The sequence below is a fragment of the Lepisosteus oculatus genome, chromosome 11 (genome assembly GCF_040954835.1).
Source record: "Lepisosteus oculatus isolate fLepOcu1 chromosome 11, fLepOcu1.hap2, whole genome shotgun sequence".
Lineage (NCBI taxonomy): Eukaryota > Metazoa > Chordata > Actinopteri > Semionotiformes > Lepisosteidae > Lepisosteus > Lepisosteus oculatus.
Window position 1 is genome coordinate 1,511,743 of NC_090706.1, and position 17,480 is coordinate 1,529,222.

The following is a 17,480-nucleotide window of genomic DNA, read 5'->3' on the forward strand; positions in this document are numbered from 1 at the left end:
ACAGAGAGAGTGTGAAGAACATGTCCCCCAGTGTTAGCTGTTCACAGCTAAGTACTGGGCCTAGTTAGCACATGCCAGAGGGATTATGAAATAGCGTCTTCTTGTGTGTGTGTACACTCTGTTTCCAGCTCTCTTCATCAGCTGGGGTGAGATGCAGTAATTACTCCACAGAGGCAGTGTGCTTTTCGTGTTTTTATAGTTGCTCTCAAGGCTCACTTGAACACATTGTCATATGAACATTTCCACTGCTACTCTATCAATAAAGTCTTGAAGTGCTCCCTTTCTTGAAGTGTACCCCTTTCTTGAAATTTAATGCACCTTAAAAAAACTCCTTAGACGTAGGTGTCACACTAACACAGGGTGCTAGAAAGGTGCTGTGCACGAGAGCAGCCTGAATATGAAGAAAAGCTGATTGATTTTATCAATTTTATTTAAACACAAAATGAAACATATACAGAACAACAGAACTTTATCGGTCACACTTAAACAACGGCCCATATAGATAAAAACGATCAAGTGCTGTTGGCATCTGGAGCAGTGGGAGAGGAAGTTCATTTGTTTAATAATGCTGCCTCTTACAGAGCTCACGTGTGATTAAACAGAAATGTATTTTCATTCGAATGTCTGCGGGACAAACAGTGACATCTGCTGAACACTCATGTTTTTACAAAAGCAGGGGCTTTTCTGCAAACAAGTATACGCAGTATCTGAAGCATCTGTAGTATAACAATAGTGAAACGAAACACAGATATGGAAAGTGTTAAAAATGGTAAGCAATCTTAAAAGAACATGCATGTGTGTTTTGCATTTAGCTTCTTAACAGTCAATGGAGCAGAAAAACGAGTGAGAGATTTTCTTGCACCGCGCAACTGCTTTACTCTGTTTTCTCTACTTATCTCGGGACTTGCAAACCTCTGTCTGACTGCTCCGTACACAACAGCTTTTTAGATTTCGAAATACAACATTAAAGACCATATTTTTCGCTCTTCAAAGGGTCGGTCCAGAACACGAGCGTGAGTGGGTGTGAGACCAAGGCACAGGGATACAGCACAAAGAATGGCTTATGTTGTACGATTGAACTTGGTGTCAGACTGGAAGAAAGAGGTGTAGAGAGGGGCAGGAAGAAAGAGGAGGAAACTATGCCACTTGTATTCCTATTACTAGAGCCAAGACAGGTTACAGAGTCTTCTTTGGCTGTGCATGTCTCATTTATGTTGCAGGACCCAAGAGATCTTACTTCTTAAAGGTGAGCAAGAACCGACAAAGATTAAGAGAATACTTAAGATGTTTCTAGCACAGGCCTACTGTGAAGACTGGTTTGTCTTACCCTTGCTTCCCTACTGGCCCTAAACATTTTCTGATATACATTTAGAACAGCCAGCGACGTCAGTTGCCAGAGCTTGAGTCTCCGTAGCCTTGCGGGGACAATGAGGAAGTGTAGGCAGAGTCTTGTGCCCTCATTCAGGCAGCTTCTCTTTTAACACAACACAGGCCAAACAGCCCAGTCCTGGACAGTCAGCGCCAGTCAGAAGAGACTCTGCTGACAGCATCACAAGAAGAAGGGAGGCCACAGGGGGCTCATTGTTGCCAAGAGCTGAAAGAGCCCTGGCTGACTATTGGTGGTACTCTGCCAGTTGTCCAATTATACGTCCCAGCTTGGGGAATGACATGACCCGGGCTCAAACCACAGAGCTCAGCATGACCTTTCATGATCTTCTGTCCAGGCTGAGCCACTCTAGAAGCCCAACATTTTGTTTAGGATGCAGTGAACTACTTTAACTATTTGACTGGCCTCGCTTGTCAACTGTAAGTATGAGAGCTGCTATTACTATTAACTATTGCCGATTCAGACATGTTCAGATCATGCGGTCATACTCTATGATGGATCGAGCCTTGTTAATAAATAAACACTCCTCCTGAAATAACTAGTGTTCGAACGTGAGATGGTAGAGAGAACAAGGTGTGACTGTGGCACATTTCTGTTAATTACAAAACACAGCCGCCCTCTCCCCTGGCAGGCCTAGCACTTCAAGACAAAGTTACCCCCCATTTCTCAGCTTTCAGTGGGACAACTGTGTGGCGAAACACTAAAATGAAAACCCCATTCAGCAGGCAGCTCACGCAGGTGGATTCTGGACCGGTCCAGGCTTAAACATGCAAAGGCAGACGGAGACCAGGAGGCCCCCCAGCACACAATGCCTACCTTTGACATGTGTTGTGGGGGGGGTGGGTGGAAGGTTCCATTACCCAGAAGGCAGTTTTGGGATGACATCACTTCGCAGGCAGAGGCAGAGAGGGAAATCAGAACTTGTTTGTTTTTCCAGTGCTACACGGAGGTAACCGCTCATAAAGGCGGTGTTAAGAAAACACAGGAGCTGATGTTGTGGTAGGTGAAGGCAGGGAAAAAAGCAATTGCAGGGAGCGGATTGCAAATAGTCATTAATAATTTTAAAAAAGCTATTCACCAGCTACTCCTGCCCGAACGTCACCCGTCCGACACAACACCTGAAAGGGCAGTGATCTTTGTTCTGCAACACCCTTTAGAGTTATGTTTAATCCATTATAAAATAAAGAAGCCAGTGATACATTCACTCACCGGCCAAAACGTTAACTAAGATCATGGTCACAGAATGGCTGGGTTAAGAAGAAGCAGGATTCCATCACCTACCCTGGGCAGTGAAATCCCTGGGCTCTATCCCTTTGAAAACTGATGACACTACACATCACTCCCCTCATTGCCACCTCAGCTAATCCTGGGAAAAGATCGGTCCAAAAATGTACATTTCAATTGCCACATCCTATTCAAGCTGCTCTGTGCTTGCAAGGGCTTGGCATGGTGTTGTGGCTGTCAGGCAGTGCTGCGAGCTCCTACAACTTTGGTCAGTGGGAGTATGAGAGGAAAATAAAAGATCAAAAGGAAACTGGACACACAAGCACACTGGGACACGATTCAAAACCCAGAACAGAAAAACTCCCTCATAAAATCCCTGCAGTCTAAACACATGTGTGAGGGCGCAAGGGCACTGACAGTTTCCCGGACAGTCAGGCACGCATCACTAATCTGTCTTACCACCGGCAAATACTGCCTGACAAGCTGTGTGGGGCTGCGTTCACTGAGCTGCTCTCTAGCCAGCGTTCAGCCACACTGGCTGTCATGAGCACTAGCTGTAGTAGGGACAGGGTTGACGTCCTGCCTCATTCCTTTTTCTAATCCATGTGCTGTGAAGTTAACTCGTTCATATTGCAAGGAGAGAAACAATTCCAAATAAGGGTTTTTATATGCATCGCCTTTACTTCTCTTCTCTTAAGAGCGACTCTGTTAACCACCCTGGACACACACAGAGAGAGTGGCGAAATATTCACATGGACCCAGGTTGTAGACTTCAATCTGCAGTCCAGGTAGAAGGCTCTTTTCCTGGATGAAAATCACCCAGGCCCTGACGTCAAGTTCATTGGAATAATAAACGCTGACACAAATTGAGTCTGATAATGTTTTGACATTCGTCTTCATCAGAACTCGAGAGGAGGGAAGCATATTTTCCGCAGGACAGGAAACAGAGCATGGTTCCTCTTACAGTGTATAACAAGAGCCAGGTCCCTGCGCCTAACTTATCACAGTTATGAAGACAGAGGCCTGAGCGTGTAGCTTCTCTCTAGTCTCACTGCTCAGGCAGCATTTAACCTCAGCGAAGTCATGACTGCAAAACAATTAACTCTTTACTGGTTTTGTGCTGACTTGCAAGTTCTTTATAGCACAAACATTCAAAAACGATTCCATATGTAGGACGGCTCAGACAAATATTATCCAATTTGTTTTTGCCAATGATTCTTTTCTTCCAATAACACTGGAAGGTCCATGTTAAATGAGAGATCGCACCACTAAACAGAAGAGGAGGACTCCAGCCTGGCCCCCTTTCTCTCAGCAAGCTCTTTAATTAGAGATAATGAATTGATTTAACCACTTTTTTTCCCATCCTTTAAGAAAAGGATGCGCAGAGTTTTCCATTCCCAGTTTTCATTCTCAGGAGTGTTGGGTGAAATGTTACAGCGTGGAGCATTATGCTGAATATTCCAGTGCTGTGCTTCAATCTCTCTCATCCCAGTGATCTCAGTGAAAGGATCAGCCCTGGCAAGGCATGAAAGTAAAGAGAGGGGATTCAATAACTGTGGGCCAGCACCCGGCCAGTTAAAGGGTTTTATAGTTGCGGCATGCCATTCAGGCATTTGTTTCCCATAATCACCACATGGTAACATTTAGGAGACTTAAACTAGATTGGCGCATATTGTCTCAGGTCTGCAGCATTTGCTACTTGTTTGCTAGAGCTGTCTTCATAAAACGTGCAAGATAAAATCGAAAAAAAGCCATGCCTTCTGGTCTCGAAGGGAGGATGAATTGAACAGCCAGCAGAGGCAGGAGAAAGTCTTATTTTATGCATTTGGCTCCTTTTTTTAACCTGTGATACACTTCTGCTCTCCCTTCATCCTTGTAAAACGCAATCCCCGCAGAGACCACCCATCCCAAAATTCCCAACGGACTGACAAGCCAGCAGCGTGCAACAGAAAGGGGATCTGAGCCAGCTGCAGCCACTGCTTTTCGCTGCTTAAATCTCCATGCTAGTGATTCCAAAAGCACAGAGCGGCTTCTCATGTCGAAGCTGACTGTGAAGATGAGCAGGAGGGAGACGTTCAAAGGTATAGCGTAGTTCCTTGAAGCCCCTTATTGATGTATTTGTTGGAGAGGCCAGTGCATTGTACTCAGAAATATCACATTTTATCTCTCCGACTCCACGGAGAGGTATGGGAAACATTAAGATGCACAAAAATACATGAAAAAATAAAGAATGCCAACTTTTCTTGCTCAACACAGCTGCAGCTACAGCTCTCTTCTTTGCTTTCCTCTGTGCCAGCAGTCCTCTCACCCCTGCCAACACAGTGAGGGAAAACTGGACAGCCCGCGAGCTGGAAATGTTTTCTTCGCTAGAAGAGAAGGGCTACCTGTAGATGTGTGACTGAGAGCAAAACTATCTTAACAGCAAAGATGAGCTGTCATTCAGTGAAAGTATGAAAAATAGCCTGAAAGCATATGGAAGAGTGATATAGTTTCTCACACAGTAAACAGAGCCATGTGTAAAACTCGTTGAAACACCAGCTGATTTACAGAAATGTCTACTGAAGGCCATTTCCTTAAAATCCTATCCTATCTTTATTTAGATATGCAGGAATGTGTATAAATGTGTATAATACTGAGCATTAAAAGAAATGTACCACTCCGTATATGCATGTGAGTTTTTAGAATAATACAACATATACATTTCGGACATTGATTAAATCGTCTTGGCATCATTTTGATTCATGACTGTGATGCACTCGATGTAGTTTGATTGCTGCACAAGTGCTAAAACACAATGTTAGTAAGATAATTGAGCACAGATAATGAGGTCAGCTGACATGATGAATGTTAAGCCTTGAGAAAATCAAGCAAGAACACAAAAAAAATATGCCCCACTTTTCACAAGTGTGACACCTTTGTACCATCAGTCTTCTCAGATAGACTCTCTGGCAGCAAAGCCAAGCCTTTTTCAGTAAATAATTACTGCTTCGTGCTGACCAGCAAGGCGTACGCCAGTGAGTGTTGCACAGATTTGCAGAGTGACCAGAAGTCGAGGAGGTCCAAGTGTGATGGTGTGGACAGATGTGTCTCCTTACTTAAAGAAGTCCCCATTGTAGTGCCTGATGGAACCCTGAACGCAAGGTGCTACACTGATCAGGTCCTGGGACCTCTCTTGCTGCCCTTATTGTCCTGATGCAACAACACGTCCTGAGACTGCTTGGATAAAAACGTCCTTCATGTGGGATGCAAATGGCACAGTTCTGCTGTGGAAGCCACTCCTGCCAGCCTTGGGACCCACTAATAGTTTATGGGGTGAGCTGGGATGACATGTACCATCTAGGGCTTAGAGACCAGGATCTACGAGAGGAGAGAAGTTCCAACAGCCCGCATCTGCAGCCTAGTGCAAACGAGTGTCAGAGATGCTACTCACCTGCAAAATCTCACAGCAGACCCTCTGTTAACCAACCCTCTTGACTGTTGAAGTGCAAATCAGCATGATTAATTAACCTGTAAAGTCTGTTCCAGTGAAGTACTCGCATAACTGGTTCATTCTTTCTCTTTTCCAGCAAGGTTTTTGCAATAGTGCATATTCTCAAGGTGTTCCAACACACCGAGAGAAAAACAAAAGCTCCAAATGACGATTTTCCAAGCAGCTGAGAAAAGTAATGATTTCAGCTCCCTCTGGTGGACAGTCTTTGTAATATTTATGATCCAGAGCAACTCTGACCAGAGAAAACCAAGTTAAAGGGGGTTTAAAAGCAGGAGATGGTTACACTAATGGTTGTGGGAGTCTGGAACATACTTTCCAGCCATATTGCTGTATCCAAAAAACCTCTTCCGCGAAGCAATGGCTGGATGTGAACTTTGACTACTAGAAACCCAACGTGCTGGATGACCTGAAAGGTCACAAATAAGAATTGGCCTCTTTCAGTCTTCTGTAATAAGGGAATTAAGTTTCTGTGCCTTTTGCTGTACATTAATTTAAACAGAAAAAAACAGTGATATCTTAATTAAAAAGATATGACAGACAAAAATCTGAAAAAAGGGATTTAACTAGAGGAGAACATATAGAGTGCAATGTTCCCAGGTTCTGTTTTTTTCGACAATTTGCTTAAATGTTGATGAAAAATAAAAAACACATTGTGCACCAAGCAGCTGGTGAACTCCTGAAAAGGAGTTTGTGAATTTCCTAACAGAGGGAAAACACTTTTATATCGCAGCTCCAAGAAAGGCTCAGGGGCCACAGTGCTGGAACGGGCCCTGGTTTACTGCCCAGCATGAATCGACAACAGAGATATGTCTCCCGACACCCCCTCTGTCCACTAAAATGGCTCTTGGACACATACTAGAACACTAACTGTTAGTATGCAAAATAAGTCTGGTGTGCTTTCCTTTCACTTATGAGTGTGGTTTCTCACATTGGGTGCTGGGGCGCTTTATAGATTTACCAAGAACAGATGCAAAACACTTTGGGAAACGGTGTTACCCGAGGGGAGCAGGAACACTTCATTAATATTTCCACATGTCGCAGGAGTGAGCGACTCAACAGACTGAAGCTCACCGGGGGTACTGCTCTGGCACAGCTCAGCTGCACCTCGAATCGGCATGCACCCCATCTCCCGCTTCTGGCGCCTGGAGTACCCCCACCCTGCAGCCCAAACTCATGGAAACACACGGCGCGAGAAACAGAAGCAATGCGAGACTCCTCATTACTCATACTTTGAGGAACCTCAGGAATGCCGGCACGACGGTGACCAGTCCAGCCGCCTGCAGTGACCTGCTGAAAGCCACAGCTGTGATCTGTAAACCGACCTTTAGCGCAAGACAAAAAACCCTAAAATGCAAAGCTCCTGTTCAGGTGTAACTAAACAAAAAACATTGTATGCATACTGCCTACTGAGCACTATAAATGCAACACATGCTCTTGGTTTTAATGTCTCCCAGCATATATGTAAAGCCTTGATGCATCATAAACGATGAGTTTTCCATGGTAAAACTGGATAGAAAAGCTCCATTTTTACTTCACTCATTGATTATAAATTGACTTAGATGTACCTGTATTTTACATGCATTACATGATTTCAGTGGGACTAAGTACACTATACTATACACATAATTTCACTGCCATGCACAACTCTTTCATTCCACTTGGTTACCACCAGGGTCTATCATAAAGATATCCTAATCCCAACCCCTCTGGATACTCGTCGAAACTGCCTTCAGCTAACAATCTGTGCTCTTCCTGCTCTAAAGCAACCTGGCGTTTTGAGAAAGCCAGGACACGAACTTACCTTCAGATCCAACCTACTTGCGCATCACTGGATTCAATGCAACTCAACAAAACAACACTGAGTTATTTCAATTTGCCTTCCTCCGTAGATGTTGTCACACAGTTTAATTATCTCCGAGTTTTAAAAATGTCGCAAAAAAAAGAACTTTTGGGCAGCTGCATTCTGCAGTTTTCCATTAATGATAGAAAACGCGGATGAAAACTTTAGAGGACTTTCTTACTCTCAGTTATAGCTATGCAAAAAAACAGACATGGGGAAAAGGACCATCAACATAAGCATAGAATCTTGGTTTATTTTAAAATAACTCAAGAGATTTCTTTCCCCTGGGAGACATTAAACTTCCCTAAAAAGACTATGAGAAATATGTTAAATAGCCTAGGTTAGGTCTGTACAAATTTCTTTTACACAGAAAAAAAACAGCAACAGAAATCTTGTGATGAAATTAAATGCGAGACAACATAGGAATGCCTTCTTACATGATTGAACTTTTATGTACACATTCTATTCTATTTAACTTTGAAAGCAGTCTGTACACTCTCTGCCTCTGACAGCCGAGAGCAGCACAACTCTTCAACATTCTTCATTAGGGCTTCAACTAGTGAACACAAACAGTCCAGAGATAAGTGAAAATAAAATTAAAAGAAAATAGAATCACCCTTTTGGATTATCAGATTTCTTCAACAGTACGTGTGGAATTTCAGTTCTCCAGTGCAAGTGGGTCGGCCAGTTCATGTCACAGCCAGACCTGGGGTTGATTACAGATTGATAACAGTAATTACAGCACCAGTGTCAGATCTGCAGCCTGGCATGAACAGCTCCGCTCAAGGTTTCTGTTAATTACAGGGGCTTTCACAGTTGTGCTAAAACAACACCAGTGATGATCTAAAATAAAATAATTACTGTATAGTTTTCCCCTGCCGTCTTCAGACCTGACTGGATTGCATCGATGGATATGGTGCCATTTAACTTGGTCAACATAACTGTGTAGAAGCAGTGATGGTCTGCAACCAACAGTTTAATCTAATCTACACCTCTAAACATTTTGGAAAATGAGAGATCAACAGCATGAAACCTGTCCTTGCTTCAGTCTTAATACTGATAAATAATGGCGTCAGCGACATGCATTTAACATTACAGTTATGAATAGGTAGCTCTACCATGGCTGAACTAATGCAATTACTCATAAATTAAACACTTACAAAATTAAGTGGCCTCAGGTCTGTTTTTGACTTGTGGATGAAGTCTTTGTTGGAAAAAATGCTTTCTGATTTTGGCCAGTGCACCATTTTCACAAGTCTCATGTGTTTTGGGACTTTAAAGACCTATAAAACATGGAGAGAGGTGGGCGGGACTGGGAATGGGACCATGGGCCACACCTGTAATGGGACAGTGACACAGAACGGGCCGAGCAGATAGCCGGGTCTCCACGCAGCGCCCTGTCCCTGATCCCCCGCCTCTCCCGCCTCCCAGTCCAGACTGCGCACAGCAGGGGCTTCATGCCAACTCCCCCGGATTAATCATCCCCGACAGGGAGGTTCTCCTCGATCCGCTTGATGAATTTCATGCGGATTTCTGTCACGTTGTCCCCTCTCAGGGTGTCCTGAGCAAACCTCACATCCACGGCCATCTGGACCTGCCACACAGATATAAAAGCAATTCGGAAAGTGACCTTCTTGCATGCAAACAAGCCAGATCAATCACAGGAAAAGACATCGGAGCTTCAGGAATGAGTCAACAACACAGTCCTCCAGCGCACAGCTAACAACAGTGCTGTCAACATTAGTGACAGTGGTACAATAATAATGATCTATTTTTTCACCAGGTAAAGTCCATTTAAATGAACATTCATTTACAGTGACGAACTCATAAAGAGGCTTCTATCATTGTTGCACAGGAGATAAAGCAGTGAAAGCACAGAAAAAAGTAAGTAACACTACAGGGCAAAGCAGTGTTGGCAAATATAAGTTTCAAGCTGAGAAGATTTAACCTGAAAACACAAATATATCTGATGTTTCCACCACAGGCATGTGGGGACTGGGGGCAGGTTGACATCAGAGGCATAACACAACCACGGATTTGGGCTCCTGAACCTCAGATGAAGGGTTCAATTAATTTTGGAGTTTTTCCAAAGAAGCCTGACAGCAGGGGGCAGCTGCTTGCTCTTCTGGCCCATGTGCTGGGCTTTAGTAGATCAAGCGAGCGAACAAGTGAAATGGAATGAAGTGTCAGTGCCAGGACCTTCTGTTCAAGAGCTGACTGCAGCACAGTGCTGGGGGGTCCCACATCCCTGTCCCTCGGCTGAGAAGATGGGGCAACCCGAAAGGCAGATCTGCAATCTGTCCCCACTTCCCTGCCCCCCGAGACGCCCCCTCACCATTTCCAGTGCCCCTCTCAGCACCCCGCACAGCAGGTTGGAGTAGACGAGGTTGCTGTGGTTGTCCGGCAGCTCCACAAAGTCCACCAGAGGGTTGCTCTCCAGGATGAGCGAGAACTCGTCTCCAGCCGGGCTCCAGTTAGTCACACTGGGGGTGATGCCTAGGTACATCTTAAACGCCACCTGCAAACCAGCCAGCATTAGGCCTCCTCATCACCCGAGACCACCTGGCCCCGTTCGGCTACATGAGACCGAGCGCTTGGCGATCATGCACAGTGAACTGCTAAGATTACATAAAACCATGCAGGATGGTATTTCACTCCTCTGAAGTCAGTCTGCAGTTACCGTGCCAGTGCACAGACGTTTCAGTTCTTAGGAACCTTGAAAAGCAAATACAATACAAAGAACTCTAAATGCATTATTTTATTATTTTGCAAAGTACTGAACCCATGTTTTTGCATAAGAGCATGAGAAAATGCATTCATGTAGGAAAGTAGCATAAAGAAGCTACAAGAAGCAGGGAGCCTCTCCTAAAGGCATTAATCTGAGGTCCACAAAGCAAGGAATTTATAAGGCAGTTTTAAAATCTCCATTACCTTTGCAATGACATCTGCAGTCTCTCTGAAATCGTGACACCTTCCCACACTGGATCGAGCCAAGAAGTCTTCTATCAGCCGCACTCCAATATTATATCCCCTGCAAGAGGCCCGTCAGCACTTTAGAACAAAGTGTATGTCAATCACTCTTGGCACTTTATTTGTTTGGTTAGTCTTTCCCAGAAGCCAAGATCTTAAGGCTAAATGAAAAGAAAAAATTCAGGTCTGCTTGGATTGGACCAGGAAATCAAGAATCCTGGCACAGTCTGCGCTACAAAAGCAGCGCGTTGAAGTTTCACGAGTAATTACACAGCATGTGTAGGAATTTCACAGCCGAACATCTGGATCTTCTTTGATTACTTATTATACCGTACCAGGGCTTCTACCTGGGACCTGCACTTTTTTAATAAAGAACCTCAGCAAGTCATTTGCTCCCAACAAAATCAAAAAGGCACAAGCTTTAGTGTTTCCAGAATGTGAAGGAGACGCTGGGAATGTGCACTGGTACACCACAATCTCCTTCGTCTAGCTGACCGGCTATTCATGCAGCTTTTGATAGCTGTCACCCAGCAGGAATACAGTTGGAAATATTGGAATATTCCAGGCAGGCTTATTACACACACACTGCAGGTCACATATTAGACATCATCGAAATGCATCTGCTACTTTTAAAGCCATTCTGCATTGCTCCATGCAATAAGGGATCTTCTTCATGTAAAACTAAGGTCCAGATTTCATATAAAACGTTGACCGTAAACCCTGTGCAGGTCAACAAGTTGGACATCATATTCAGGGTTACATTTCGCAGTTGGTGAAGGGACTGATACTGGGTCTGGGGGGCCGAGCTCTAAAGAAAGGGCAAAAGCTCAAGTGAGAACAGCTCAATTAAGGACAATAAAATCAATGCTTGCCTTTACATGACTATCCCACAGGTTAAAACACCTAAATCTCTTCGGTTTTAAACAGTGGAGATTACATGGAGACTTCACAGAAGTGTTTAGTAATTATTAGTATTAGTAATGTGAACTCAAAAGACTGCTTCAGGACATACAATCAAAACTGTGAACAGAGGAAAGAAATAAAATCTAAGAGAGGTTGCATTTGTGAATGAATGCAGGGAATGATATTTTGCACGAAGGTCCGCGGAGGTCATGGACTGCTAAGTTTGTGCAACCCAGGCCTGCTCTAGGGTAAGTTACACTCACATCTTATCAAGCTGCTTGTTCACTTCTTCATCGTTTTCATAATCCTTGCACAGCTGAGTCACCAGGGCTCCATAGGTGAGTGTGAACAGCTCCGAGTTCTGCAGAGAAGAGGGAGAGATACAACCAGGGTGACCTCCCCTTCTCTGTGCTGCTCACAGGGGCTGGAGAAGTGTCACACCCTGCCCAAAACATCAACAGGGAGCGCCTCAAGTTTAATCTCACATTTCCTCTTTGCAGTGTGTGACAGGCCTTGTCAAATGGTGCAAGACAGATGATTCTTTTTAACTGAGGCCGGCTTCATTAAGATCACTCAGAAGTATCAGAAGTTTATATTCAGTTTTTCTACGCGGCATCAAAAGTGTTGAGCACTTATCCGTCTACTTCACTATAACTGAAGTTTGTGAAAAGATGCACTGAGGTTTTCCAAGGCCAATAAGATCCAAGCTGCCCTTGGGTCAATGAGCTGTTCCTCCTCTCTGTGATCTTCTTGTGTGTTACTAAATTAAAAATGATTCTCTCGTATCAAGTAACTGTTTGGAAAAACTTCCTTTACAGGCTGAGGCACACTGCATTAGCAATTCAGAGCATGAATACAATATACTGATAAAACTACTTTTACATGGATTAATACTGAAGAAGTCAAAAAAGACAACCTAGCGTAAATCAGCAATACTAGCACCATAACTAGAATGTGGAGTGATTTTACAGCTACAGCATTTAAATTAAGGAAACTTTCAGAACACAATCTCATTGATCATCAAAATCTAACTGTAAAGAGAACAAGTAAGCCTTTCACTAAGGTGCACAGATCTTAATGTATTAGTATTTTTGACCCGAGAAAGCCCGATTAATATTGATTGGTTGTGGGGTGCTCTTAAAGAGCCAGACTCAACCTATAAATTAGAAGGCAGGAGTCTCCCAATCCTGCTCATTTTCTTCTGAGAAATAATCCCTTTGTGTTTAATTGTAATCCGCATCCTCCTCCGGAGCTCAAGTCTCTAGAGACCCTCCGAGAAAGGAACGGTAGCTCTCCCGCAGGAAAGGTGATCCGACAGATTCCCGGAGATCCCCCTTCACAGCCGTGGCCTGGCCTGTGGGCCAGAGCGTCCCGAGCAATGCACTGCCGGACATGGTTTCTAAACAGGAGATTTAGACACAAGCCCAGAACCTCCTCTCTTCCGCTGGTGCGGAGCAGACTCCAGCACATTACTGCCCTGCCCACCTGCCCAGGCACCAGCCGCAGTGCACTGTGGGGTCTGCAGGGTCTGCTCCCGAGGGCACACATGTGACAAGGAAAACAGGGGTTCCCAACTCCTCCCTCGGGGCCCAGAATGTAGGGTGCCTTTTGAAACCACCGCCAGCTTAAGCCCTCAGACGAGGGTTACACTAGCCCATGTGAGTCTCAGCTGTTCTACAACTTAATTAGACAACCTGGAGAGAAACTGCAAGGGTTAATAAGTGTTCCAGGTTGTACCTGGCTGCATTTTGTTTTGTATAAGACCCCCGAACCTCACTGGCGAATCCGGGCCTCCACACAGCGAGAGGCAGCCCGCTTGGGCCCGGACTGCGATAGTGACAAACGAAAGAGTCGCCTTCCAGGACAGAACACCCCCTGCTGCTCTCATCCACTCAGGGCGGGGCAGTTTATCCACATGGCCGACAGGGAAGCAAGACGCCTGCCCCCCGGATATCAGAATATTGAGCAAATGCAGCCTTATCATTTGTGCCCCCTTACAAACCCCCACGCTTATTCTTTTTCAGAGTTGGCAGACAAAGGAGTGCAGACCGACCACGAAAGACGCAGGAGGTGAAACAAATGGCAGATACCAAAGCTACGATGGGAGAATGGGGGGAAGGCCGGCAGGTAAGAGAGAGGAGAGAGAGACAGGTGAACGGCCAAGCGGACGAGAGAGAGGGAGGAAGCACAGAGCTGCTCCGCCATCGCCCCGAGACACAGACACAGCCCGGCGCGACTCGCCCACCTGGGTTCAAGAGGGTCCAGGTGGGTATTACAGCACAAGAAAGGGTACAGACTGAGAGGAGGCCACTCAGCCCATTCAGACCAGTGGGTTACTGGTGTCTCGATCCCAGGATGGCATCCGCCCGTTTCTTCAATGATGCCAGAGTATCGTCTTAGACTGTATTATCAAAGCCAATGAGAACGAAATAATTGAGTTTCTACACTACATCACCGTGCAGAGGCAGACACGGACTCGCCTGAACACAGCTGGATTTGCAAAACAAAGTTTAGGTTGCAGAGGAAAATATTTTATGCATTTTTACCTACACTATTCGAATGAAACGCCAGAGATTAACCTTAATTCAGCTTCCTCTGCAATTGAAGGAACTGTATCATTGTATTTATTACCGCAATTACACAGCAGACTTCTGTGAGTTTGTTTTAAATACTCGCTGGGCCATAATCAATCCACACTACACCACTGACAGACATCACAACCCGGTGCGATATTTGCGGTTGCCATTTAATCCGCCCGTACTCACGTCATAAAACAGCGGACTCCAATTAAAATAAAACCATCTCCACAAGCCACAAGAATAAACGATTAAAACGAGTTTAGTCCGGACAATAGTACACCTAAGTAGCAATGAAAACATCCTGGAAACTTGCTAGCGCGCTGCAGGTACATTAGTTCCTGTAATTTGTGGCCTAACAACAGGGATGGCAGTGTCTTGGATATCACCTGAAAACGATGGATGACAATAATCGCTTGCACATAGGCCCTTAAACTCCAGGCATTTTCTCTGTAGTGCGACAGATTAATTATTAAAACACATCCGAAGACCTCTTTACACCTGAGGGTCTGCGCGAGTATCAACAAGAAATAAAATGTAAACTTTGTAACACGTTCAGCGACAGCTTGCGCCTCAAGAGAGAGCTCACCCCTTACCATTTTCTTGCTCTCAGTTCCTCTGTTTGCCTGCCTCGACATCCTGTATCGTGTTGCAGTGCCGAGCTCGATCTTTTATTTATTTATTTTTAATACAACACCGTTGTTGCTGATCTGTAAACCGAGCCGCCCAACAAATCTCCTTTTTTCCCTTCGCCTCCCTGAATGGATCCAGTTTCTTTTCAGAAACAGGAAGACAATATACCGGAAGTTCGGGCCTGGGTTCTTGGGAGTTGTAGTCTTTCGGGAACAGCTTTTAGAGGCGGACAATGTCCGTCGAGTAATGCAGTTTCATTTGAACTATGGGTTAGTTCTATCCTTCTGGTCGGCTGTATAATACATAGTTTCCAACAATACAAAATCTATGACCACTTGTTTGTTTGGAAACCCCTTAATATGCAGAACAGATGGAATTGCAACGAAAGGAAATATTTTATGACTGCTGTGCACTACACTTACACATTCAAAGAAAGATATGATAAGCCTTTAGAGTATTTTGATACAGCTTTTAATACTGTTTTTGCAATTAAATACCCACAGATAATGGAAGTAAATATAAAGCAAATCAATACTGTAATCATGTATCTTCTGATGTCTCCTTTAATGACTAACCATGTTATTGATCTTGCTAAGTGATTCACTTCTAATGTGATTCTTGCAGCTTTTTCTATATTTATTACTTTAACATGCCATTATTTTGTGCATTTTATCATTTGTAATATCTGTTTTCGATTTATCATGCAATATGACTTTATATATATTTAAATGTTTATGTCATGTACTGTATCTTGCTCGTTGTCTGCTGCCCGGGGAGAACAGATGTAAACGTGCTTTGTAGCTAACTCTTCCCTGCGCTCCGTCCCTGTACAATACACTAAACTAAAAGTTAATTAAAGTTGACTGTCTGGTGACACAATGGGAAATGACGTTCGAGACTCTGCTTGTATTTTTTTTCCGATTCATCCCCCGTTGTGCTGTGCAGGCTAATAATTATAAAAGCAATTATTATTATTATTATTATTATTATTATTAATAAGCGCCTCTAATTACATCCTCTAGTCCGCCAGGTGGCAGTATAACGTCACAGGTGCGCAGAGGGCGGACCGGGGGAGAGAAAGGGTCTCGCTTGCATCCCGTCACCTTGCGGACTTCAGCAGGATCGAGCGCTCCTGCAATGCGCTGGCAGGCTAAACGTCCTGCGCCGTGGACTGGTTTTCGTTTTGCTTTTGTATTTTATTGCAGTGAAGTTTAATAAAGCTGTAGTGATAATAATACCCGTGATAACAGTCCTGGCAAGTAATCATCACATACAGTACTGTACAGTATGTACCAAACACAGAATTGTTGTATTGCGGTACATAATAGCTTTCTGCCGTCTGCCTGCTGGTCGACCCAGAGCTCGGTATAGCATGGAGCAACACCATTGGAGAAGAGCAGGCGGAAAGAAGGGAAGGTGAAAATTGCATTCCGACCCAATATGTCAAAGATGAAACTGAAAATACGGTAACGAGTAACAACCGGGATGAGCTGGGTAAATTGTGTTTGGGTCAAGTTTTTCAACCCCCTCCCTTTGCCTTTCAGAAAACTTTGTTTCTCTTCCCGTATTGTTTCTCCGGGTCTCTCGGCACCAGCTCGGCCTGTGCCTGTTTGTCATCCCCGGCAGTACCTGCTGTTCGGGTGGAACGGGTTTATTTTTGTTAATGGGAAACACTCTGTAATTCTAACATTACGTGTAATCGTAAAATGTTTCCATACACAGTAAGGTCTTGACAGCTGCGAATTTCACATCCACAAATTCGCTTATCTAAAGTTCGGTCTGGCTGACGGGGTCTTGTATGGAATGAGCGCGGAACCGGGTGAAACCGAGCCGAAGGCTGTTAAAGGCAGCTTTAAGATAACGACCCCGCAAAGCAGGACAGTGAGCCGAGTCCAGCAGGTGAGCGAGCCTCTTCTGCCCCCTGACCAAGCTCCCACTGCCCAGCGTCCAGCGTGGTCATGTTTTCATGTTGCAGCGAGCTCTCCTGGGTCTGTGTCGGCAGTTTAGTGGGGAATGACAGGCTGGGGATCATTTTATTGCCCATGTCATTACGGTTTGACGTGCTGGTCACAGAGGCAGAAAGAGACAGTGCAGGCTGAAAGCAGAGCAGAGCAGGGACTCGGCTTGTGTATTTTAAGTGATTACTATAAGTTTCTCATTCCTGTGTTCTTGTACTTGAGTAATGTTATTTAAATTCATTTAAAGACAATGCATTAACGTAATCATATAAGGGAGAGTTGCTTACAGTATGCCTTTTAACTGTACATATTATATACTGTAGTGCATTACGTGATGGTATGGGGTGGACTGGGTTATATGTGAATTTGGCGATTGATGGTTCTCTTCATCATACCCTTGCAAATGGTGACTCTACTGTATGCTTAAAGAAATAGTGTTCATATTGACCCGTTTTAGTCAAAAAGCTTATTCACGGACTAATTGTTATATGTACATAAG

General features: G+C 44.4%; 1 protein-coding gene across 1 annotated transcript; it reads right to left on the minus strand.

Moving 5' to 3' along the window:
• Positions 1–8,174: 8,174 nt before the first annotated feature.
• Positions 8,175–15,178, minus strand: trappc3 (trafficking protein particle complex subunit 3). Its single transcript, XM_006631211.3, has 5 exons — positions 14,987–15,178; positions 12,078–12,175; positions 10,873–10,972; positions 10,277–10,459; positions 8,175–9,535 (listed from the first exon to the last, which is right to left on the minus strand). The coding sequence occupies exons 1-5, from the start codon at positions 15,026–15,028 to the stop codon at positions 9,416–9,418; spliced, it is 543 nt and encodes a 180-aa protein (XP_006631274.1). The 5' UTR covers positions 15,029–15,178; the 3' UTR covers positions 8,175–9,415.
• Positions 15,179–17,480: the final 2,302 nt, after the last annotated feature.

What these genes read in the sequence shown, in the direction of transcription:
- trappc3 (XM_006631211.3), bottom strand. Translation starts at nt 15,028, where the DNA reads ATGTCGAGGCAGGCAAACAGAGGAACTGAGAGCAAGAAAATG. An exon ending in GAACTGAGAGCAAGAAAATG is followed by an intron (nt 12,176 to 14,986) that starts GTAAGGGGTGAG and finishes TCTTCTCTGCAG; the next exon opens with AACTCGGAGCTGTTCACACT. An exon ending in AACAAGCAGCTTGATAAGAT is followed by an intron (nt 10,973 to 12,077) that starts GTGAGTGTAACT and finishes GGCCTCTTGCAG; the next exon opens with GGGATATAATATTGGAGTGC.